The 24,665-nt window shown below is 40.6% G+C and overlaps 1 protein-coding gene across 4 annotated transcripts in view; it reads left to right on the top strand.

Annotated features, from left to right (window-relative positions):
* Positions 1-24,665, top strand: part of DYNC1I1 (dynein cytoplasmic 1 intermediate chain 1) — a 338,242-nt gene that overhangs the window by 297,252 nt on the left and 16,325 nt on the right. For all 4 annotated transcript variants that reach the window (XM_065884069.1, XM_065884071.1, XM_065884070.1 and 1 more), the window contains 2 exons: positions 15,945-16,085; positions 20,167-20,292. In XM_065884069.1, coding sequence (XP_065740141.1) covers positions 15,945-16,085; positions 20,167-20,292 — 267 coding nt within the window. The remainder of the gene's footprint in view (positions 1-15,944; positions 16,086-20,166; positions 20,293-24,665) is intronic.

The raw sequence follows: 24,665 nt of genomic DNA, 5'->3' as shown, positions 1-24,665 counted from the left end.
TCCCTTTTCTCCACACCCTCTCCAGCATTTATTGTTTGTAGACTTTTTGATGATGGCCATTCTGACCGGTGTGAGGTGATACCTCATTGCAGTTTTGATTTTCATTTCTCTAATAATTAGTGATGCTGAGCATCATGTCATGTGCCTCTTGGCCATCTGTATGTCTTCTTTAGAGAAATGTCTCTTTAGATCTTCCACCCATTTTTGGATTGGGTTGTTTGTTTTTTTGATATTGAGCTGCATGAGCTGTTTGTATATTTTGGAGGTTAATCCCTTGTTGGTCGTTCTTTCTCCAGCGATAGAAAACAGCAGCGTGAGTAAAGGCTTGAAGGGCAGAAGGGTTCTAGTGTGCAGCGGGGATTGTGAACCCAGCCGACTGGCTGGAGCAGAGGGTTTTGATTAGGGGACAAGGGGGAAAGCACATTTGGAACGCGTGGTCCTGCCGTTTCAGCACTGATCTGCCCCAGTGGGACCAGATGGTGATATTCATAGCCCCGGACTGTCTTGTTAGAGCCTTGGCTCTGGGATCTGTGGCGTGGAGGTACTTTCTTGATGTAGCTATTTGTACTGAGCCTTTCACTAGCTCAGCAGGAGGTAAAAATTACTTGACAGTCTCTCCTGGCTCTCACCCATCCAAAGCGTGAGGGAGAGTAGGGGTGTCAGAATGGGTGGGCATTGGGGAGAGAGAGTCCTTAAGAGCTGAAGCGTTCAGTGAGGGAGAGTGAAGGGCATTGAGAGGCTTACCCACATTCTGGGTCACCCGTGCCAGGCAAGCAGCCCCACCCCACCGTGGGGTCCCTGTGCCCTCCACCGCCCCCCCCCATAGTTGACCTTTAATCCAAAGTGTTTGGTTCCATATGGAACTCTCTCTCTCCTCTCTCTCTCTTTCAATTTCTATCTCATTTTTTGCACACACACACAATTATTATCAAAAAACACTTTGGAATTTAAACTCTCAGCTAGGGATCCTTTTCCTAAACAGAAAGCTACAATTTAATACATTTCTATCGGTTCCCTATTACATAGCAAACGGGAACCACTCGCCGTATGCAGTACAATCATTTAAGCTCATTTGACTTCTAAAGGCGAGGGCGATAACATTTTGGATTTCATTTTTGTTTGTCCTATAAGAGTATTGAGTTTTGGCCAAAACCCCAGGCCCTGGGTGAATGTGCTTCAGACCTCACTTTTTGTCAGGAGGCCAAGTGGACTTGGGAGAGAGGGTGGAGCTGTCTGTTCAGACATGATTTTTAGTTTTACCCTTTGCCTCTGGAGCCAGGGCCCTGGCCCGCATCCAGCGCACGAAGAGAAGATTATGGTATTTTCTAGGTAATTTTAAGGAGCACAAACCCAAAGTAAAGTCAGGTGGTTTCAAGTCTGCACTGAATTTTTCATGTTCAGGATTTGTCCTGATTCGGGTTTTCAGCAGAGCTGTGTTTTAAATGATGAAGGGAACTGTATTCTCCTGGAGACAGGCATGTTTTGGTTATTTGCTAATGACCTCTGGTTTTGCTTATGGGGAGTTTTGTTAACAAATGGAAATGTAGCAAAATAAAACACTCTCTTTCCTACTTTCTTTTTTTGCTTCCTTTTCCTTCTTTCTTAAACAATGGGAACGCTTGCAATAAGCTGTCAAAACCAGGCTATAGATATTAGTTATTGTAGCATCATTAATACTGTGTAAAAATAAATTAGTCACTTTGGCAGTCAAACACATTCTTGTGATCTCCTGTCGGTGCTTTTAAACAGAGCCTTCCCCTGCTGTTTGATAGATCCTATTGTTAAGAGAAGAGGCTGTAGAGATGTATTCAAAAATTCTTTGAAATTTCTCCAGCCTCAGGAACCCCATTCAGCAGGAATTAGCCTTTAAGGAGGCTGATAAGGAGAGCTCGGCAGGGGCCTGCCTGCTCTGGAGGTGAAAGGTTAACCCCAGGCCCTGGGTAAGAGGGCTCCGCTTTTGGACCCATGTCGTGCTCAGCTACCCTGCTTGCTTGCCTCGCCTTTTCCTGCCCTCTCACCCGATCCGCACCTCACCCTCCAGCTACCTTTTCTAAAAGAAAGGGACTTCAAGATAGAGCCTGCAGAGGGTGACAAAATTAAACCAAAATAAACTCTCATCTCAAGCACAGCAGACTTTGTTTCGGGGTGGGGGGTGGGGGGAAACAGCTCTCTATCCAGGCAAAAGTGACGGACTGAATCAGGCAGAATTGTCATTTCTGGTTCACGTTCAGTTGGGTCCCTGCAGTGGTTGGGCGTGTTGGTATCGAGGCAGCATCGAGTTTTCCACTCTGTGCCCTCCTCAGTTGTCACAACAACATTGCAGAACTAGAGGTGCGAAGTAAAGCGAAGTTGAAAATTAAAAAGAGGCTCTGCTGCCTCCAGAGAGGCTTTATATTCACCACAGGCCCTTTCCAGTGGAAGACACAGTAAAGCACAAAAGACTGCAAAAGAAACAGCATTCTGCCTTGTGCTCTCGGGGGCAATTCCATAAATGCAGAATCATAGGGTAAATGTGCCCATGTGGGTGTGCATTAGAAGCCAAGGAAAAAAAGAGAGCCTTCCTTCTCTTTTCCTTTGAGAGCTATATTAGTTTGCCAGGGCTGCCATCACAAAGTATCATAGATGGGGTGGTTTCAACAGCAGAAATTTATCTCCTCACCGTTTTGGAGACTAGAAGTCCAAGATCAAGGTATTGACAGGGTTGATTTCTTCTGAGGCCTCGCTCCTTGGCTTGCAGATGGCTGTGTTCTCCCTATGTTTTCCCTCTGTGCATATTTGTGTCTGAATCTTCTCTTCTTAAAAGGACACCAGTCATATTGGATTAGAGTCCACCCATATGACCTCATTTAACCTGAATAACCTCTTTAAGGAGGCTATATCAAAATAGTCACATTCTGAGGTACTGGGGCTTAGAACTTCAACGTATGACTTTTGGGGCCAACACAATTCAGCCTATAACAAAAACTAAGGTTATTTCATTATCACAGTTGACCCTTGGTTATGGACAAAGAAGTTAACAGTAATGAGCTTTTCTTGAGGTTCTTTCACACACACCCCACCCCTAGTGCCTGAAGGGCTCCAATCCCTCCAAGTCTGGCTCCCAGGGGCAGTAAAGCCCTGAAGGACCCGTTGATGTTGAGGGAGAGTTGCAGGAACAGTTGATGCATTATGGTTAATGTGAGAAGTAACTGTGTTTGTTTGTTTGTTTTGGGGTTTTGTGGGTTTTTTTTTTTTGCTTCCTGCAGGACTTTAATACATTTAATTTCCAATTGCTGGCATTTGTGAATGTGATTTTTGCATGAAAATCATGGACTTATATTAATAGATTCATCTTTAAATGCCTGGATTTATAGCATAGAAGCTTCTTCCACTGTTCAGAAGTAACATAAGTAGTTATCTCTGCAGTTTTTTAAAATTAATTTTTATTGGAGTATAGTTGATTTATAATGTGTTCGTTTTTGCTGTACAGCAAAGTGAATCAGTTATACATATATCCACTCTTTTTACGATTCTTTTCCCATATGGTCCTTACAGAGTATTGAATATAGTTCCCTGTGCTATACAGTAGGTCCTTATTAGTTATCTATTTTATATATAGTAGTGTGTATATGTCAATCCCAATTTATCCCTAGCCCCCCGCCTTTTCCCCCTTGGTAACCATAAGTTTGTTTGCTACATCTGTGACTCTATTTCTGTTTTGTAAATAAGTTCATTTGTACCCCTTTTTTAGATTCCACATATAAGTGATATCATATGATATTTGTCTTTCTCTGTCTGACTGACTTCACTCAGTACGACAATCTCTAGGTCCATCCATGTTGCTAAAATGGCATTATTTCGGTTTTTTTATGGCTGAGTAATATTCCGTTGTGTATATGTACCGCATCTTCTTTATCCATTCTTCTGTCAGTGGACGTTTAGGTTGCTTCCATGTCTTGGCTACTGTAAATAGTGCTGCAATGAACACTGGGGTGCACGTATCCTTTCGAATTATGGTTTTCTCTGGATATATGCCCTGGAGTGGGATTGCTGGATCATATGGTAGCTCTATAGAGAAGTAAGTTTGTTGATGCTGAATCCAAAGACCTGTTTCATCATTATCACCGTGTTCAGAATACGTTTATTAACTGGCGCAGGGTATCTAGTCACTGTGTGGTGCTGATTTGGCTTCAGGCTTTCTATGGTCAGTACAGCATTCTCTTGTTTTCAGGCATCATTCTTCTCCAGACAAATAAACATGTAAGGATATTCCATGAAAAAGCATGTTAATCTCCTTCTCAGATCAATAACTCTCTCTTACTCTTCCTCTTTTCCTCTCTCTCTCTCACACACACAGACACACACTCAATTGAAATGTATGTATGTGTTAAAAAGAATCTCAGGTACATACTAATATTTTTCGTCCCAGGATAAGTTTTGTGTTTGTTGCGGTACGTGGGCTTCTCACTGTTTTGGCCTCTCCCGTTGCGGAGCACAGGCTCCGGACGTGCAGGCTCAGCGGCCATGGCTCACGGGCCCAGCCGCTCCGCGGCATGTGGGATCTTCCCGGACCGGGGCACGAACCCGTGTCCCCCGCATCAGCAGGCGGACTCTCAACCACTGCGCCACCAGGGAAGCCCATGTTTGTTTTTAATGAGGTAACATTCATCAGACATTCAATTCCTAATACCCTGTTCCTGTAATACACAGGAAGGCCTGACTAGATTTCCTACTGTCCAAGCCTAATTTTTTATTACTCTTTTTCATATCACCTTCCTCCACAAAAACAGTCCTCTATGTCTGGTTCGTTGCCAGTGGTTTACAAACATGCTGAAACCTTTGCCATGACTGGGTAGTCTCCATCAGAGATTACATTTAAGGTAGCAGAGCGGGGGGAAAGGTTTAAACGGAAGTAGCCTGCTAGAATAAGAGCCTAAGGAGGATGCTGAATCAAAAACCCATCATGCAAAGTGGAGGTTCAGCCCTGGGGAGACTAAGAAAGAATCATAAGCCCAAAGAATCAGGAGAAAGTTCAAGGCTCTGCTCAGAGGTGTAAGGCAGAGATGGGGCTGCACCCAGATGCTGGCTGCTTCAGCAACCACTTTTAGTGCATCTTGTCTACCTCGAGATGCAGTGTTTGCCAGGCTCAATGCCAGGTGTGAGATATAAAGCCACATAAGAGATTGTCCAAAATGGCAAGGATGTTACATCAAAATGGCAAGTGGATGGTCTTAAGAAATAAAGAAGGCAGACCTAGATTCAAATACCAGTAATATTAGGATCCTCTTAGAGATTTGTGGTTTGTGATTGGATGGGTTGACTTAAAGTATCACAGGCGTGTCCGAAAATTTTTCTTTTTTAAAATAATTAATTTTTGGCTGCGTTGGATCTTCATTGCTGCGTGCAGGCTTTCTCTAGTTGCAGCGAGCGGGGGCTACTCTTCATTGCGGTGCGCGGGCTTCTCACTGCGGAGGATTCTCTTCTTGCAGGGCACGGGCTCTAGGTGCGTGGGCTTCAGTAGTTGTGGCTCACGGGCTCAGCAGTTGTGGCTCACAGGCTCTAGAGCGCAGGCTCAGCAGTTGTGGCACACAGGCTTAGTTGCTCCACGGCATGTGGTATCTTCCCGGACCAGGGCTCGAACGCGTGTCCCCTGCATTGGCAGGTGGATTCTTAACCACTGCGCCACCAGGGAAGTCCCGGCATGTCCGAAAATTTGGATTAGCTTGCCAAACCACTTGAAGAGCCAACATGCGTCCAGACCAACCACTGCCATATTTCCCAGCCACTCCTCAACCTACCCTCTTAGCCTTTTGACACTTCTCTCTCCAAGACCATTGGTAAACCCCTAATTTCAAGTGTGCCGGCTTCTTTTTAGTACTCATCTTGTATCATACTGTCTGCTACTCATTCTTGCAACACTCCCTCCTCTCCCTCAGCACCTCTCGTGAATGATTGTTTGGCACAGGCTTCAAGCTTGCCCCTCTTTCAATTCCAGACCTACATTTCGACTACCGGCTTAACTTAAGTGTCATCTCCAGAGACTCAAATGTACCATGTTTAAAATACAAATCAGATCTTCCTCCCCTACTCTGCTGCTGCTTCTGTTTTCTATCATAGAAAAGCTGAAAATCCTTGCATGAATATTAGACATCTCTGAACCTGTTTAGCACATAGCACAATGCCCTGCACATTTATCAGTACATATTTAATAAATGAGTAGCTTATTGCATTTAAAAAGTCTTAACTCTATACTCAAGACTATTCATAACATGTCCTTACCTCCGACTCTATCCAAAGCAAAATTATTGCCTATTATTCCTTAGGACAAATCCTCAGAGTCCACTGGGCTGTCCCCACTTCTCACCCTCCACCCGGGAATTCCATGCTGATGTCCACAGCCAGGTCTTTGTATGCTTTGCCTCTCCCCCACCCCTCCCCACCGACTGGCTTCCTTACCATCTGTCAAAGTCTATGCATCTTTCAAGGCCGGTCCCATCACCTGTCCTAGATAATACCTTCCTTGACCACATCAGACTAAGGTAACCACCAACATGCCATCCCTCCAGTCTCTGAATTCCTCTGGCACCTGACATCTGTACCACAGAATTTAGCACCTGGCTACCTACTTGTTCGCTTTCTTTGGTATAAACAAACCAGAAAGCCAGTCTCTCTTCCAGGGATTCACAGACATGGTAAATTCCTCCTTGAGTTTTTCCCAAGAATGTGTCTTTGAGAAGAAATTTATATTCTTTCTTTCTTTCTTCATATGGGGAAATCCACATACCTCCTTGTGACACGATGTGTTTTCCCCTGTGTCTTAGTTATCAGGAAATTTAGAGCTGATTCATTACCAGATTGTAATCATCAGGATCCTAGTATTAGCTGTCTATTCTATCTGCCTCTGTTGTGTGTTTATTCTTAATTTTGCAGTATATTTAACTTGTAAGACAACATAAGTCCTTTTGGAACAAAACGAGAAAATAGGCTCCCAAGTGAACAATTTCTTCTTCTTATTTCATAATTTTCATTTTCCTACCTGGATTTCAAGTCCTTATGAACAGTCAGATCTTGTATTTCTATTGATTTCCCAAAGTAGGAAGCATATGGTAGGTCCTCAATAAATCATTGTTGATGAATCAATACTTTTAGATATCCTAAGTGAAATAATGTACTTTGTTAAGATAGGTTAGATTATTTTAAGCTGTGTTGGAAACACTTCCTAAAAATTACATAATTCTAACAAAGGGCCCTGAGTATATCTATTTCTGCTAGCATTTTGTTAAATGTTTAGAATATCAGAAGAAGGAAAACACAATAAAAATCAAAAGTTAAAGATTTGGCTATTACAGTGTCTGAGCATAACACTTAACACAAGCAAGAAGATTAATGAAATCAATAGTTTACTGCCATTAACACTGACCGATGACAGAGTGCATTTTTTCCCACAAGCCCAAAGCCCTGCTAGCTGCCTCTGTGGTAAACAAGACATTCAGGTGGTGTCTGACTTATTTTTTCTCCCCTTATCCTCATTTTCACTCCCCCTTCCTAATATAAGGTAGCAAACATTAAAATCGGCTTTTAATAAACTACCTGTGCCAGTCACCAGATTCTTTTCTTCCCGTTTTTTTTTTTTTTTTTTTTTTTGGCGGGGGCTGGGGGGAAGAAGGGGGTTCCTATTTTAAGTTCACCCAGGGAGAATACTTTAACTTTGAAAGAAACCACAAGAATGTAATCATCAAGTCACAGCCAGACTTAGCCTGTGTTCATACTTCCTGTCCTTTTACCCCTGCCCCAACCTGAGCTGTCCCCCACTACCCCGCCAAACATTCACCCACCAACACATAACTATAGCTGCTAAATATTTATACAGCCATGTGTGAATAATCCATATAAGTGCAAACACTTTTGAGACTTAAAATTCACCCAGCTGACTGGGCTTTATTGTTGTGCGAGAAGGGCTTGCTGAATCCTTTCTTTTGCTCTTTTAACCAGAGCGGAAATGTTTGCCTTCTCATTTCACGGCTATGCGGCGTGAGTTGCCCTCCCCAGCCTTCTCCTTCTAAGCACTAATGTTTGAAGAGAGAATGAGAATAACAAATAACAGATACAACTATCTACACAGTTATGAGATTCAAAGATACCTCCACCCCCGCCTCCTGATCTAACCCGCATGTCATGTCTGATGTTGGAAGATAAATGAAAACTCATCTCTGTTCCCCAAAGTAGCTGTGTTTGCATCAGACCAATGTAGCTCCATCTTGGGCAGCCTCATATGACCTCTTAGCCTTGCAAATTGTCCAGGGTTCATAATTAATACTAGGTTATTTTCCCATGCCCATCTTTAGTATCCTGAATCACCTCACCTCATGCTTAGCCGGTGTTTCCATTTTGCATAGAAGTTAATTTCAGTTTGGTTTAGGCAAAATAAAATAAGGTAAGCAAATCTGTTGCAAAGCAGGAAGCATATCAAATGTATTCCACGTCTGAACTGAATGTTTTGAACTTCTGCTTACGTGGGATTCTCTGTGCCAGTTCTCTCCACCGTTAAAATAAACAACTATTGTCAGCTGTCCTACTCCTGGATATAATATAAAAGATACATTGCGTTTAACACCCGGAGACTCAGGGGTGCAGACCCACAAAAAACTTGCCTTGACCCTTTGAAAATGTGCCCTTCACATGTATGTAGGACACACATATAACAATTGAATGTATACGATATACATTCGATTGTTGAGCAAGTAGAATGAAATATTTAATTACTTAGACAATTTTACCATTAAATTTTAAACCTGGGTATTCGGGTGTGTGACTTCTCGAAAAGAAATGAAATTTGTACAGTAGGTTCTTATTAGTTATCCATTTTATACATATTAGTGTATATAAAATTCAAAAAAAAAGAAATGAAATTTGTCTAAACGTTATATTTACGAAATGTAGTGCGACCACGAATGTCAGATTAGCTCTGAGAACTGGCAAGTGTTTACCTGGGGAATTTAGACATAAGTTATGAAGGGAGAATCAAGGTGTAATCCATGGATCTAGGTTTATAACTTTATCTTTTTAAATTTTTAAGAATTATATGTTGGTAAATTTATATAGTTATATATATATGTATGTATATAATTTATATATTAAATATAAATTTGTTTACAATGGGGAGAGAGTTTATAAGCCAGTTGCTAGAGTGGATGGAGGTGGACAGTTTAAGGACCAGAGTGGAAATATTCTGCCACTTAATCTACCCACTAATAAAATGCAGTTGTACAGTTTAACCCGCAATAGGAACAAATAAATAAAGCTGCTTAAGCCTGCAAATATGTCTCTACTGGCTCCACCTTCTAACTTTTCAAGGCACGGCTACAACCACGCTTCTAGCTGCTTCTAGGTCCAGCCCGAGGTCATCCCTCTACACCGGCTAATCCTTCACACCAGTCTCCATCCCGTCCCGCCTGCCTCCTAATACAGGCTCTCATCCACCTGAACATTATCTTCATATCGAAATGTTTCTTTCTCTAACGTCATGTTGCATATGAAACCACGTGGCCGTGGTAGGAGTAGAATTGGGGCAGCAGTAACCAAAGAGGGGTTCTTCTGAACTTGCTTCCTTCTACAGCCACAGAGTCTGTCAGAGAGAGACGGTCAGTCCAGAGGATGGCCACCCACATGGTACCAATGAGCCAACTGTCGAGTGACCGTCTCTGCCCTGCCTCCACTCAAATAAGCCCGGAGGCAGAACTTAGCAAAAGAGCCCTAGCAGCTGAGGTGAATGCAAACAGCTCAATTCAGAAGAGCACCCCTGCTTGCTGAGTGTCTTCACAAGGATTCTGTACAGATTTGTTTCACTAAAATGCCTGTTTTGTAGGAGAACCTTTAGGTGGAGCTGATATGCATAAAACTCGTGCCAGTGTGGGGAAATAACTCCTTTTATGAATGAGGGAGGCAAAGCTGGTAGCTTTTTCCGTGGCTTGAAACACTCAAACACTAGTCAGAACCTGTGAATATGTATACATTCTTTTATATGGATTTATCCTCTTTATTGGTGGCGCCTCCTGGATTAGAAGGATTCTTCCAGGCAAATAAGCCATAGAGGAAGGTAGTGAAGCAAAGAACACCTTTTATGTGGCTTCAGTACTTACTTAGCAGAACTTCTACATTTATAGAGAGGCAAATGCTAAATTCCTGGATTTCTATAACCTTCTTTGTAATTCTTTTAACTAATTCAAGTTAAAGTCCTTAAATGTATTTTTGGTTAATGTACACAAACAACAAACAGACCCACTGTACATCTTCTGTTAAGAATAGCTCATCCAAAGTGTTTATGCCTGATTTTGAATTTCTGACCATGGTAGAAGCAGGTAAAGATATGATTTGGGTATCATAAGTATTGTTACAATATTAGCCACAGAAATTAAGATAAATACAGGATACTTTGTGCTTTAGAAAGACACGTTGCAAATAATGTTTTCCAGCCATAGTACCAAATTCGCAACACTTCTTTTGGGCCAAGAAAGTTGGTGGTTTGGTTTGGTTTGGTTTGTGAGTTTGGGTTGGTTTGTTTGTTTAAGGACTTTCTTTTTATGGTAGAAGCATCCATTTTTGTGTGAGCTTGAAGTTTGGGGGTCCTTTGGTGGTTTTAAAAAAAGTGATACTGTGGTCTCACATTTTAGTGTTTCCTGGAAGAACTAGCTGGCTATTTAATTACTTCACAGGAACCCACATGACAATTTTTGAAGGACATTTTCTTATTACTCATTGTTTAGTATTTTGGTCATCATTTTTCCCCCAACAAGATACAGTTTTCAAGGTAAGACTCCATTTGTTTTCCTTTTATTTCAGAATAAAAATATAGAAATTCTACTGTTAGTTGTCCACCCCGACCTGACCTACCCATGAAATACCCCCTTCCCCACTCCCCCGTCACCAAAAGAAAGGTCCATGGTTTGGGCAGGCATTTCTAAGTTGGCTTTGAGAGCTAACCATTTACAGGCAAATGAAACCTCAAGAACCACAGTGTTTGGAGGTGTTAGGAGGCATTTTAACACAAATCTTCCTATTCACCAACCTGCAAAAAAACTAAAGCCCATTAGGATGCCTTGAGCTGCCTGATAGGAGGGAAAAAAAATCATATAGAGGAAAATAAAACAAACACTATATTCCCTGGATGTGACTTTGGTACATTTCTAACGTCAGAAATAGAAATTCACCTCTCATGAAATCATTTTACAGTTAACTGATTGGAAAAATACGCAGCTCTAGTCATTGTCAGAAGTATACTTATAAAATCAAAGCTCAATCCAGAGATCGTCTTTATTGTAAAACGTTGATGGATGTTGTAGCTGTTCATTTTTGAACAGAGTTCATTACCTGCCTCTCTTTTGTAAATTTAATATTCTTTACCCCTTCTCTGGTCAAATAGGAGGTCTTTTATTACTTTTATTATTTCAGCTTTTCTCACTGAAAACTACCCTCGTACATCTTTGTGTATTTTGGTGAAATACAAAGTAAAAAAGAATCACTATGATATGAATTCCACAGAACATCAAGGAAGATGGCTTTAATTATAATACTTAGTTTTGAATAACTCTTTGTTAAACTTTCACATGCTTTATTCCACTCAGCCCTCACCACAGAACGGAGTCATAGAATCACAAAGCCAGTGGGAACCCTTGAGGTCAATTGCTCTAGCTTTCCATCTTACAGATGAAAAATAAACTTCAGATCCAAGAATGTTAAGTTCAATTTCCCAAGGTCTGTAGTTTTTCCACTTTCTTCTGCTTCCTTTTCTATTCCATACTCCTTGTGTTATCCCCATCTATCAGATGAGTCCCTCACCCAAAGTTGTATAGACATTCAGTGAACTTGAACCCGGATCTTTGCCTCTTAGCATCATTTTATTCTGCCCTCTAATGCATGGCCTGCTTTAATCTCTGCTGGCTAAAGGCCTATTTCCATCCTGTTTCCTAGTTTTCAGGAAAGAAAGACTTCTGTTAGTGTCACAGGGTGCTGAGGCTGCCTGGAATTGTATGGGTAACATCTTCAGGATTATTAATAACCGATTCAGGAACTGAAACATTGTGCATGTGATAGTTTTGAACTCTTTCTACAAGTTACAGTGTGCTTAGTAAGTACTGGTTGCATTGACAGGGACAGCGAAGTGGAGAGGTAACAGATCTTTTGCTCTTTCTGTAAAGACCGAAGACCTTCACTGTGTTTCATAGAGGACCACACGGTTCCAGCATATAGAGGATGTGCTTAACAGCTAGAAAAACTCGAGAATCAAATCCAGCACCACCACTCACAGCCTTCGTGGCCTTGGAAAAGTTACTAACTTTCCTGAACTATAATTTTCTCTTCTGTAAATACCGTCTACCTTACAGAGATTTTATGCGGATTAAATTAGACAATGTGTGTTTAGTCAGGCACACGCGAGCACCCAATAATGTACCCTTTCCTGCCCTTCAAGTCTGTCTGGGAGGTGACTGGTAGCCTGCTTCTCCGCTCTGTCTGAGAATCAGGGCATTAAAATCACACTGGTCGGTGTCTGGATATTTTAACATTTTGGCACAGTTCTGGAAACCCGTCTAAAACACAGGGCGTCGCAGCTTTATTTCGTTGGCATGTGTCACACATGCCGTAGTCTGCGTTACAAGGCAGTTTTCCTTTTTGTTCTCTAAACGGGTCTCTGATACCAAACAGGGCATCAGAAAAGAGAACACGCAAGTGAAGGGGTTTGTGTCTAGTGAAATTTGATTGTCTTAAAAAACGCTTTCTACGGTAACACATAGTGGAATGATATTTAATTTACTAGATGGCCTTGAGTATTTTGCAGGGTTAATATTTAAAACCACCAAGCTTCTGTATCTTTAATATATAAAAATGATATTATAGGATCCTCCTCAAAAATCACTGGTCACATTTGCCCCTACCCGCCCCCCCTTTTCAAAACTTGTAGTGTTCTAAAATCGGTGATAATGTAATAGCAAGCTATGACAACTTTGTAGATACAAACGTATGTTTCAAAATTCAAAAACAGAATCTTTAGACCCTAATGCTTTTGATATATTTTGTTAATATTTCATGATATATATGTAAATTATGAAATGTTTTATATTAAATGTTTGAGACAAATTTTCAATGAGGTTTTCAGCTTACCCTTTGAGTTCCAACTAAGATAGAATGGAAAACTCCTCTATTGAAAAAACTGCACTTCATATTCAGAATAGCACTGCTTACTATTGTAAGAGTGGCATTAGCCTATGCCTATAGCATGTGCTGTTCTAAACGTGGCAACTGTTGCTTCATAGTTGTCGGTCCCCTTGGTACCCTAAAAATGCCTTCAATCTCCACCAAGACTTCTTCGTCCTGTGAATTTATCAAGGTTAGAACAAAGCCTTTGAAAATATAAATCCTTCTCCCTGCCCCAAACATGCACAATCTGTAGCTTAGAATTAATTTGCACAGTGACTTCAGTCTTGGAGGTGGGAGGTGATGAGGGGGCTGAAGAAAACCTAGGGAATAATAGCGTTTCAATACGATACTGTTAAACACGAGAAAATTGGTTTTTGGTAAGATGAACAAAGCAGTTATTTCCAGATGTTTAAAAAGTAAAATCTCCAGGATATACTGGAGTTTTGACCAAGTTTCTTCTAAAGGAAGACACCAAAAGAAAAAAGGAAAGAAATAACACTAGAGATTAGCAGCGTAATTTGAGAGAATTAACATATTGAATAATATCAGCTCCTTAGAAGATGACTGTTTTAAAGCTAGATGGTTTTCTAATTGATCAAAGCAAGGACTGAAGATGAGTTATGTGTATTGAACGTATGCGTGCATCTATGTCTAGACCTCTGTGTACTCAGTTATACTATCAGCTGGGTTATTAAGAGATACTGAGAACTGACTTTTTAAAGCATGTGTAAGTCTTTTCTACTCTTTGATTTTAAGAAAAATGTGTTACTCATATTCTCTAACAAATAGTGACTAGCTAGCTACAAAAGCAAGAATTTGGGGCAGGAATAATCTTCTATGAAGACTTAATATTCACAAGTAGTCAGTGAAGGAGCAGCTACTCCACCCTGCCTTTTTTTATGTTAATAAGGAAAAAAGATGATATAATCATATTAATTTAAGGTCATTGGGTATTCAGATTTGCTGAAGGAAGGTAGTTTGAATCACCTCATCCAAGCAGTGAGAGGAAGAAAAAAAGCTACATAAATAGCAAATAGGCAGATAATCTTAGCTCCAAATTGCAGTGCACATATGGGACATCATGAACTTTTTGGCATAGAAGAGGTATAAGGTATTAAAATACAAAACTATAAGGCTAAATGTCCATTTAATTCTTTTTGAGATCTCAATGTCACATGTTCGCTTTAGGTACTTCTTAAACTAAAAATAAGACCACACACACCACCCGCCCCCACACATACAATGTCCCACCTAAAATCTTCCGCTGCTTTAATAGTCTTACAGTTGTGTTCACGTCTCAGCAACGCCAAAGCAAGATAATTCCTGGAAAGAGAAATCACGTATAGTCACTACCTTGACAAATTTTTGCATTAGGTTTAGGCTGTGGGAGTTTATTGTCTTCCCATGATTTTTCTCACCTTGATTTCAGCACACGCATTTTATTTTCACTCACAGTACATTTGGGGAGTTTGCTCGAATATTTGGAGCTGATTCCCCACAGATACGTTCTTTGAACATTTTCTGCAGAAAGTATTTGATTGTTCATATTGTATGTTACCGTTTTTTGATCTTATTACTCTGGCCTGTACAGGCATTCAGCTGAACCCATGAAAGGAGTACAGACAGCTGACTGGATGAGGAAGACATTGGGGGAAAAAACTCCCATTGTTTAGATTTCTGTCAGAGGATATAAGAATGCTTAATTTCTTTTATCTCTAGGGCTTTCATTATCATTTAAATTTCATTTTACATTAATTGATCAGGGATTAGTAAAGCCATTATGCAGAAATTAGAATAAGACAAGCCAGATGGAATGAATAATTCATGAAGTCCAATTACGTTTTATTTCTGGTGTACTTTCAAACTTGCCTCTGACTTCTCTGCTATTTTGATGTGACAATATTCACAGGAAATCAAGAGTGCCATTTTAATTTATTGTATCCCTCCGAAGGGGAAGCATTTGTAGGCAGTAGGGGTGTGCTAGTGCATTTTCCCCAAAAAACACCGATTTCAGGTCTCTTAGAAATACTGAGTAATCTAGAAAACGTGGTCCGCCTCCTACGAAGGTTCAGGGTCATTGCATTGAGCCCCGCCAGTCCACCTGATTTGGGTGAACTGACCCTGGAGAGAGAGACCAGAGACTCAGAACCGCGAGATTTTTCACCTCCCAGAAGAGCTACAAATCCCTTTAAAGTATGTATCCTCATCCCCGCCGCAGAGGAGCCATTAAAGTATAAATTTGGCCTCGGGTTGGATTGGAGGCAGAGTTGCAGCTACAGAAAACGACCGCGAGGTGGCAGGCGTCGCCTTCAATGCCAAGGGTTCTGGGTCTCCGGGACCGCCGGGGCTTCCAGATCCTTCCCCGCGGGTCTGATCCCGGCAGGTAGAGCACGCCTGGGTTCGGGCCCTGAGCGACTCGCAGAGCATAGCCCGGCGAGATCTCCGAGCTCCTGGGCAGCCCCGGCCACCTGTCTGGAATGTCTAGCACGACTGTGTCTGAAACCGCCTTCCCCCGCCCGTCCCAGCCCCCAGCCCCCAGCCCCTAGCCCCTTAAGAGTCCCTCCCCGCCTCCCCCGCCCCCCTCCCCCCACCGTATTTACTTATGCCAGTGGACAGTTCTAGTAACATTAAAGCTGCGGTCCACCTTCTCGAGGACTTTCATCTCGGGAAGTTTTATGACACTTTGTGAATGTGCAAAGTTTTTAATTAGGCTCGCTAGACAGCCCGAGGCAGCCGCAGCGCCACAAAGTCTTCACGGTCTCTCTGCTTTACAGCACAACAAGCCGCTCTACTCCTTTGAAGACAATGCAGACTATGTGTACGATGTCATGTGGTCCCCCGTGCATCCCGCGCTCTTTGCCTGCGTGGACGGGATGGGGCGCTTGGACCTCTGGAACCTCAACAATGACACCGAGGTGAGCGGCGGCGCAGGCGCCGGGCCGGGCGGGCTGGGAGGGGGGAGCCGTCGGCCTCTCTCCATCTCCCCCTCTCTCTGAAATGGCCTTTTTTGGACAGACCCTCCAACTGCAGCTGGGCTGCCGACCCCCCATTCTCCGCTGCTGTGCAGGGTATTGGCAGATGCGTTGGCCCCAAATCATTTAAATCTCACTTCATCCCTAAACCGTGGCGGAATCTTGGACAATTGACGACCCTTCTCTGCAAAGAGCAAAACCATACGTGTTCACGCCTTTTACTGCGGGAAAGGACACTCGGGCATATTTCAGGGTGTTGAAATAACTCTATTGGCAAACACTTGGAAAAGTAAGCTTTTGTGGACTTTTGACTTGAGATTGGGCTTTTTAAAAGGGCTATTTGCCAGTGTTCGCTACTTGCACAATTTCTGTTTTAAATCCATAAAAGATGATTCTCTTGACCGTTTATGTTTAGATCTAGTCTCCATTTGAAATTTACAAGGTGAATAATCCTTGACTAAGGTACCGAACTCACAGACAGACTTTTATAAGTTTCAAACTCTGAACATGTATGTTAAACTCAGTATTTTTTTTAATGAGATTTTAACATGTCACATTTAGAGTCCTTCACAAGTGAAAAATGTTTTCAAAAAGCAATTAACAATAGGAAATAGTCTTTAACAATTTTTTGCTATATAAATGTTTTAAAAATTATGCCACGTATATTTTTCCTTTTTTACACTTTCTCAAAATCATTGAGGTGCTAATTCAGGTAGCAGAGTTTTTGGTTGGGTTTTTTAAACGTGAATATTAAATGTCCTTCAGTTTAATACAACAAAATGGTCTCGTCGTCTCTCCTGGTCTGTGATTCAGGGCAGCTCTCCATCAATAAGAATGGACAGGTAAGAAGAACAAGTGCTGAAAACTACATGTCAAGTGGAGAACGAGAGACAGGTCTTTTGAAGTGTTCTGAGCAGGAAACAGCTCAGCCTTTTTAATTAGGAAGCCTACAGTTGGAGGATATGAGGAGGAACAGGCTCCCCTAGTTATTTTTTCTGGGAGGGGGCAGGGAAATATCCTTCAGGTGTTATTATTGAGTCATTGTATCTTGCAAGATTATATACACCTAAAACCACTGCCAAATAGTTGTCTTTTAAAAAAACTTTCCATTTACGTCTGTTTTTTCCTTTTGGCTACCAGAAGTGTATGACAAGGACAAGAGTTATGTAATGAAGCATCTTTGGAAATAAAGGGCATGAATACGTGCAGTGCCCATCATTTCAGATGTTGAAATGTTTATAACATTATTGCTTTTATAGAAAGGTGTTATTACTCTACGATGTGATGGTTTCCCAAAGTCTTTCATCACCGTTGATTAAAATCGTATTGTTTCTATCTGCTAGAATAAACTCAATTCACTCTAAACAACCAAAAACACATTTTCCAGATTGATTTAGGAGACCCAGTCAGAAATCAGATTTAGTAGAAGTGAGTTCAGGTGATACTCAACTATGATGTAATGGAGTGTTCTACCAACTCCATAGTAATTCCTCTGTAACTCTTCTCGTTTAGTTTTGTGTTTTAATCGGCTTTTTAGGTAAAACAAAATTAATATCTCAGCATTGCCAAACGTGTTTTCCCTTCCCTCGCTCTAGGTATCAAGAGACAACCACATAAGTGTTTCATTGTTAACCATTTTAAAAAATGGTTACTTGGCATGCAGATCGTTTAGTTCTGCGGTGATCGTAGTTCTGCTTTCACAATAATAGTAGATAACGTTGAGTCTGATTCAAATTCAGTAATGAACTGAACACTTTTTAAAACACTCATTTTTGCCTTCTATCAAGTTGAATATGATTTTTCAAATATTTGTCCGATTAGGAATTAGATTTGTTTAAAAAAAAAAACAAAAAAACACCTGAAGTCTCAGTGTTTCTTTGTCCTTGTTCAAAATACTGTGCTTTTAAACCAAGTTATTCCGACTGCTCCTATGCAAGGATCGTTCATATTCACCTACTTCAGTGTCACCTCTACACAATGTAGTAAATTATGTATATACATCCTGTCTTTGCAATTAAAATGATTGAGTCCTTAAAAAAAATATGAAAATATATACGAGACTGAGATACAAGAGTAAGAAAGCCAGAGACAATATATGAATTATTTTCATTGTAGATTCATCAACTTCTGAAAGCTCATTACTGGTCAGACTAATAAAATATATTTTTGTCATTTTCTTCATGCATTTGATAATTCTTTTAGCACATGTTATAGGCTGTGATAGCCTTTTTTTTTAACCACTTACAATATCTGTGAAAAGAAGATATTTTTAAATGGTTAAAATATTAATTGTTCCAGTTTGCTACTTAATTCCAAATAAATAAAATTCTTTAAAATGTTTTAGGCATAATTTAAAATGTATCCAAAAAATCACTTTCTTTTGAGTATTATATTAAGATTAAATACTTTTTATTCAAATTTTGAGATTGTTCACAGATAAAATCTGTTATTAACTAGCGTTAGAGAAAGTAGGATCCTGTATGATCTCTCTCAATTATGGAGTTAAAAGTTAACTCTGAAACTCTATGGCTGAATCGCAGATTTCTTTGCAGTAGCACACTAATAATAAAGTGCATTGACAGAATTATGGCCCAAACTAAATTCACATTGTTTCGGCCTTTAAAAAGTTTGGTTAAAAATTCAGTCTCCAGCACTGCACAGCAGGTCCCTTTACTGTAGAAATTGTGTATTTAAAAAAAAATGAGCTGGGGACTTTTGACATTTTTGCTGTCAACTGACATACAGTGATTTAAGCAGGTAAAATAACTTTTATTGATTTCAAGATTAAGTTTAAACATAGCTTCTTACATATGATGGAGTTTTTATTGCTATTTTAAAGATAGGTATTGGGTCAATAATATCATATAAACAGATGGTTTCAATTCCCTGAATAGCAGAATGCCAGGGGAGCTAAGGCACAGTATATGTGGTGTTTCCATCCTAATAGGACATGTTTATTAGACACAGGTCTTAAAACAGTGGCATAAGATGATGTTGGTGGCCCTCTTTTCACTATATGTTTTTTTCCTTTTTTATTTTAACATTTACCTTTTTTCATTTTTAATGGGCTATTGTCATTTCCTATTCAACTTTCTTGTAGAAGGCTTGGAGATCTGATCTATCAGTTATAAACTTCCAACCTTCCAGATGAGTGTTTACACAACTGATGATGAAAAGAGGGGCAGACCCACTAAAATTCTTTTTCCAAATATTAAGGTTCTTGTAACAAATACTACAGGTTCCATTTCAGCACCTCTGGTTCACTTTATAATGATTAATATTGTAATTATCAACATTGTTAGATTTCAGGTGTTTATTAAAGGAGATGTAAGGCCTTTTCTACGAGTAAGTGCTACATTCTATCAGGATATCACCCTGAGGACATTTTCAGAGCTATGGAGAACTTCCTACACCTTGGTATTGCTAGGAGGAAGAAAAAAGGGTGGGGGGGCGGGGGTGAGAAAAGAAAAAAGAAAGGAGAACTTGCAGTTTTGAAGTTTCTCACCTGCTTGCTTTTTCTTCTTCTGAGCATCCCCTCTCTGATGAGGTTTTGAGGGATCGATACATTTTTTTCCCCTGAAGACCCTTAATATGACTTTTTTCCACCATATACCCCATTCCCCCTTTTAGAGTATCCTTAATCTTGGTAAATCCTGAAATCTCCCCCTCCATTGATCCATAAATCATGACCTGATCAAGAAGTATCACATTTAGCTGCTGTGTCTGTATGTTGTTTGTGCACCCTGCATAATCGGAAGAAATATTTATGTCACTCACTGCCCATTGACTGTGGAAAAAGACTCTCCCTCTTTTCCTTTTTTTGTGAAAGTGTCTCTTCTCTCTACCATTTAATTCAGTGGAGCATATGATTTAAGAACAATGAATCCTTTTCACCCCTGCACAAGGGATATATAGTACTTAATGCACATGCAGGCAGTGGTGACTCATCCAGTTAAACGTATCGTCGTGAATTCGTATATTTAAGTGCACATTCAGAGATTCTTTGTCGTAACCCCTTTGGCAGGTTCCAACAGCAAGTGTGGCCATTGAGGGGGCATCCGCCCTAAACCGTGTTCGTTGGGCTCAAGGTGGCAAAGAAGTTGCCGTTGGGGACTCAGAAGGCCGTATTTGGATCTATGACGTCGGAGAGGTACATGTTATTTGGTTTGGGTGTTTTGATTTTGTTTTTGTTGTTCAGTTTTTTTGGTTTTGTTTTTGCTTGTATATCTGGTTTGAAGACCTAGTGAAATTATTGACAGCACCTTGTGGGCCCTGAGAGCCCTCTCGAGTGCGTTTGCAAATTTCCATTGACTTCAGTGGGAGTTTAGTGAGACTTCCTCAGGGCCTAATTTGGTCTTCCGTCTCCACGCACAGGACCGTGCGTTAGTTAGCGATCGGGCTTCTTTCAGAGTGCTGTAGAATTCCCAGCTATCCTGTGATGAAGCATGGCACTTCCCCCCAGTTTCATGAAAATGAAAAGTTTGCCAAATTCATCATGCGAACATTGAACTTGGAATGTGTTGTTTACCTTGAAAAGTCAAGCTTTAGTTGGTGTGTTCAGTTAAAAGGTATATACTATTACTCTTTAATTAAAAGTAGCCAATTAGGGCTTCCCTGGTGGCGCAGTGGTTGAGAGTCCGCCTGCCGATGCAGGGGACACGGGTTCGTGCCCCGGTCCGGGAAGATCCCACATGCCACAGAGTGGCTGGGCCAGTGAGCCATGGCCGCTGAGATTGCGTGTCCGGAAAGAGTGCTAGGCTTAGACAGTTTAATGTGTGAGTTAGTAAAACCATTCTTAACACAAATAAATAAATCTTAAAAAAAAAAAAAAAAAAAAAAGTAGCCAATTAAAAAAGCTGAGGTGAATCAGAACTTCGTATCATTTTCATGATATTCAAAGTTATTATATGCAGTGTGTACTTCTCTGGTTCATCCTGTTATATGACATGTAAAGTCATTCTGAATATCATGGTACATATCAAAAGAAAACTACATCTTTTTTTTCATATAAATCTCCTTGAATATTCATACTATACTTAATGTTACATTATCAGTCAGTTTTACAGAAGCATATCTGTTTGTTTTTACTCTATGAGAAAGTATTGACAAAAACCTTCATTTTGGTTAAAGAGTTCTTTTCTTAAAGACAAAGGAAACATTGAACTTTCAAGCAAAACAAGAGTGTCGTGTAAATTGTTTTCGTGTAATATGAATCTAACATTTGCATTCCGGGGGAAAATATACTGCATTTGTGTATATAATGTCCTAGACCTAGGGAGTGCTCTTTGAGTGCCTGGTGGATGGGCATAGCTGATCACACTGAGAAGGGTTCTTTATGGTTTCATCAATGAGCTTTCTATAATTTTGGCAATCCTAGATGGTTTGCTCTACAATGGAACTTTTGATGATGCTTTATGGTAGAGTTGGTTGTGTTGAAACAAGCTGGATGGTGTTTGTGTGTGTGTGTATGTATGTGTTTTAATTCGGCCAGAGACAAACTAAATGACTTCAGAGATGGGAGTCTTCTGTTTGGGGATGTACAACTCTAAGGAGAACAGCTAGAAGAATCTCTTGTTTTCACTGCATGCCGTCCATTTCATTAGACTCCCCCCACCCCCCGCCGTACCCCCGCTGCCCCTCAACTACTCCTGATGTCATAAGCTGAGTCATTCTAACAGTGACAAAGACTCTGTTAATATTCATCCCCAGTGGTGAAGATGCACATGGTTCAGTGACTACTGACGTAGTTTGGAGTCTTTGAGAAAGAGAATACCCTCTGCGTTAAAAATATTGCCAATATTTTTAAAGCAATATTTTCTTCAATGAATATTTAAAATCAGTGCATCTTTTTCATGGTCTTCATCATCATAAAACCAAGCCACAAAAACACTTATTCTACATTGGTTCATTTATTTAATAATTTAAAAGGTAGCAAAGAAGGAGAATATAAAGAAACAAAAGGTTTCTCTCCTCCTTTCCTTTGTTTAGAACAAGTACAATTGTAGGAGAGAAAATAGGTACGTGGAGACATGCTCAGAGACGAAATGGTAGAAAATAGATGAAATTTAAAAACCCTTTTCTCCACTTCCCTTGCTTATACATAACGTCCCTTAATTCTCTTAAGATTATATGCAACATTAATTGTTTTATCCAAGAGGGCTGAAAAGCAGAATAGTCTAACAATCTGGTTTATTTAAAGTAAGGCATTTTGAAAAATCTGTATGCTGACCACAAATAATGTGTGGTCATATATTCATATATATGTAATATACATTCACACACACCACCTCTAGGCAATAAGAAAATACAACATAACATATATACAGAATTTTCTGCAATAAAGTGATTTTATAGCCATTGGACAACATTACTTGAATATGACTCATATTGGGGGAGTATGTATGATTTTGTAGAAGTTGCTTTGGCTGATATATGGCTGCTAAAACTTCTTCCTAGGTTGTTGTCATCATTTCTAAGTTGTAAAGTGTTGTCATACTCATATTTCTCCTATCGTGCGAGCAGATCAGGCTGGTTTTCATTTTTGTATTATTGCCCTTACTTTTCTAAGGGACATTACAGACTATGGAAATGTCTGCAACTCTAGGCCAGTCTCACCTATTGTCTGGAGTCTAGACAGGCTATAGAAAAAAATCTCTGTGACATATAATAGGCCCCAAAATTTGTAGGGTTGTTTATCCCTACAAATTCACTACCAGGAAAAAAATAAAAAACGGGGGGGGGGATATACTCTTTTATTGAGAGTAGGTAATATTATAATCTTCGAGCCCTTTTCTGAACGACCGAAAATCAGGATAAGCTTATACGTTTGAACAGTTCTTTCTGTATTGTTTGATCCTAAAAAGTAACCTATAGCTCAGAAAAACTCAGACTTTACAAGATAATTTTATTGTAAGTATAGTTTTTCTCTTAAATTTGTAAATACCTTACAAAAATATTTATATGTATTTTGGGGGAGAAATAAAGGGGTCCTTTTCTGTTTCTCTTTGCTTGCCTCTATAGCCTGTTCTAAGTCTCTGAAGACCAACTCTGTAGAGGTTCCACGTCCTAAAAGGAAAGACAACTCCTCCAGCTGAGTTTAGCTGAAGCCCACTTCGGAGAGATGGTAGCTCATAGGCAAATGCTGCCATTACTGTAATTACTATTGTCTCGTTCACTAAACCTAGACCTGACAGAGCACAGCTGTCCTTAGAAGAGAAGGGCACCCCCTAAACAGGGCTTCCCCAGCCTTCCTAATCACCTACGCTGCAGAAAGCCAGGTGGAGCGCCTTCACGGCAACCTGGCCCATTTAGAATTTGAGGTCAAATCCAACGCCGGCGCACGACTGACGAGAGGGAAGGGGTTTAAGCAGGAAGTGATTTTAAAAGGAAAAAAATACGTCACTGAGGATCAGACTGCCAGGAGACAGTGCTACCATTCATTATCTATGTCCAAAATTAGTCCTCCAGGCCCCATTAAAACAGAGCCCATCACCAGGGTCACGCTGGCCTTTGGATAGAAAACCTTGCTTTGTGGAACCCTCTAGGAACAAGGTGGAACACTTTTAGATAAGCCTTACAATACAACCTGTATAAGGAAGTAAACGGTAGTTTTTAGAGGACACTTCGTTGTTCCATTTTCCTTGGGACCTCAGTACATAGAACTGGTGTCTGTCTACCGGAGGACATCTCACATTCATTCTCCCATGGTTTACTTGACTGAGACCTCTGTTAGGCTGAGGAGAAGGGAGGAGGGGGCAGCAGGCTATCTTTCGTAAGGTCCTGTTTCAGAGTGAGGCTGGCTTCATGGTTGTCCCACCTGTGCCGTCTTGCAGGGCCCCATGCAGAGGAGCCCTGAGCTTGGTTTAATGCTCTGCTGTCATTGTCTTCCAATTGTTAAGACATTTTTCAACAAGGTGCTCCATGTTTCCAGTCTGCACTGGGCCCCTCAAATTCTGTATTCCCTCCTGTCCACAAGAGTATTGCTTTCAATACCACTCACAATGCAGATCAGAAATTAAAAATTTTGGCCTTGACCTAGACAATTAGGAAGAAGGAGAAATCTTTATAGAGATATGGTTAAATGCAGTGCATGCCATATGATATTATTATTACCTATTCCTTAAGACTATTCAAAAGTGTTGGATGAGAATAGCAATGACATTATATTCTAAATATCATATTTGGATATTTGGTGGATATTCTAATTTACCTCCCCACAGCCCTCTTTTGATCACATCATAATTTTAACTGAAAGTATAAGAGAGTTTTGGGAAAGATCTCTATGATGCCTACTCTAGGTGGAGTCGAGAGGGGCAGCCTTTCTGTCCACCTCGGTGTCAAGAACCTCCTGATAGAGGTTCTGTGACTCCTGTGACTGCCAATGGAGAGAGCTCCATTCAAGTCCAGGTAGACGTGCCTTCCTGTGAGACCTCACACTCAGCCAGAAGGGCGCTGCAGAAAGGGACTCTGGTGTCACAGTCGTTAACAATCGTCTGCCTCATCTCCTGTCCCAGCCGAGGCTGC

Source organism: Phocoena phocoena, chromosome 9, assembly GCF_963924675.1.
Source record: "Phocoena phocoena chromosome 9, mPhoPho1.1, whole genome shotgun sequence".
Taxonomy (NCBI): domain Eukaryota; kingdom Metazoa; phylum Chordata; class Mammalia; order Artiodactyla; family Phocoenidae; genus Phocoena; species Phocoena phocoena.
The sequence above is the reverse complement of the archived record's forward strand: the minus strand, read 5'-3'. Positions and strand labels throughout refer to the sequence as shown.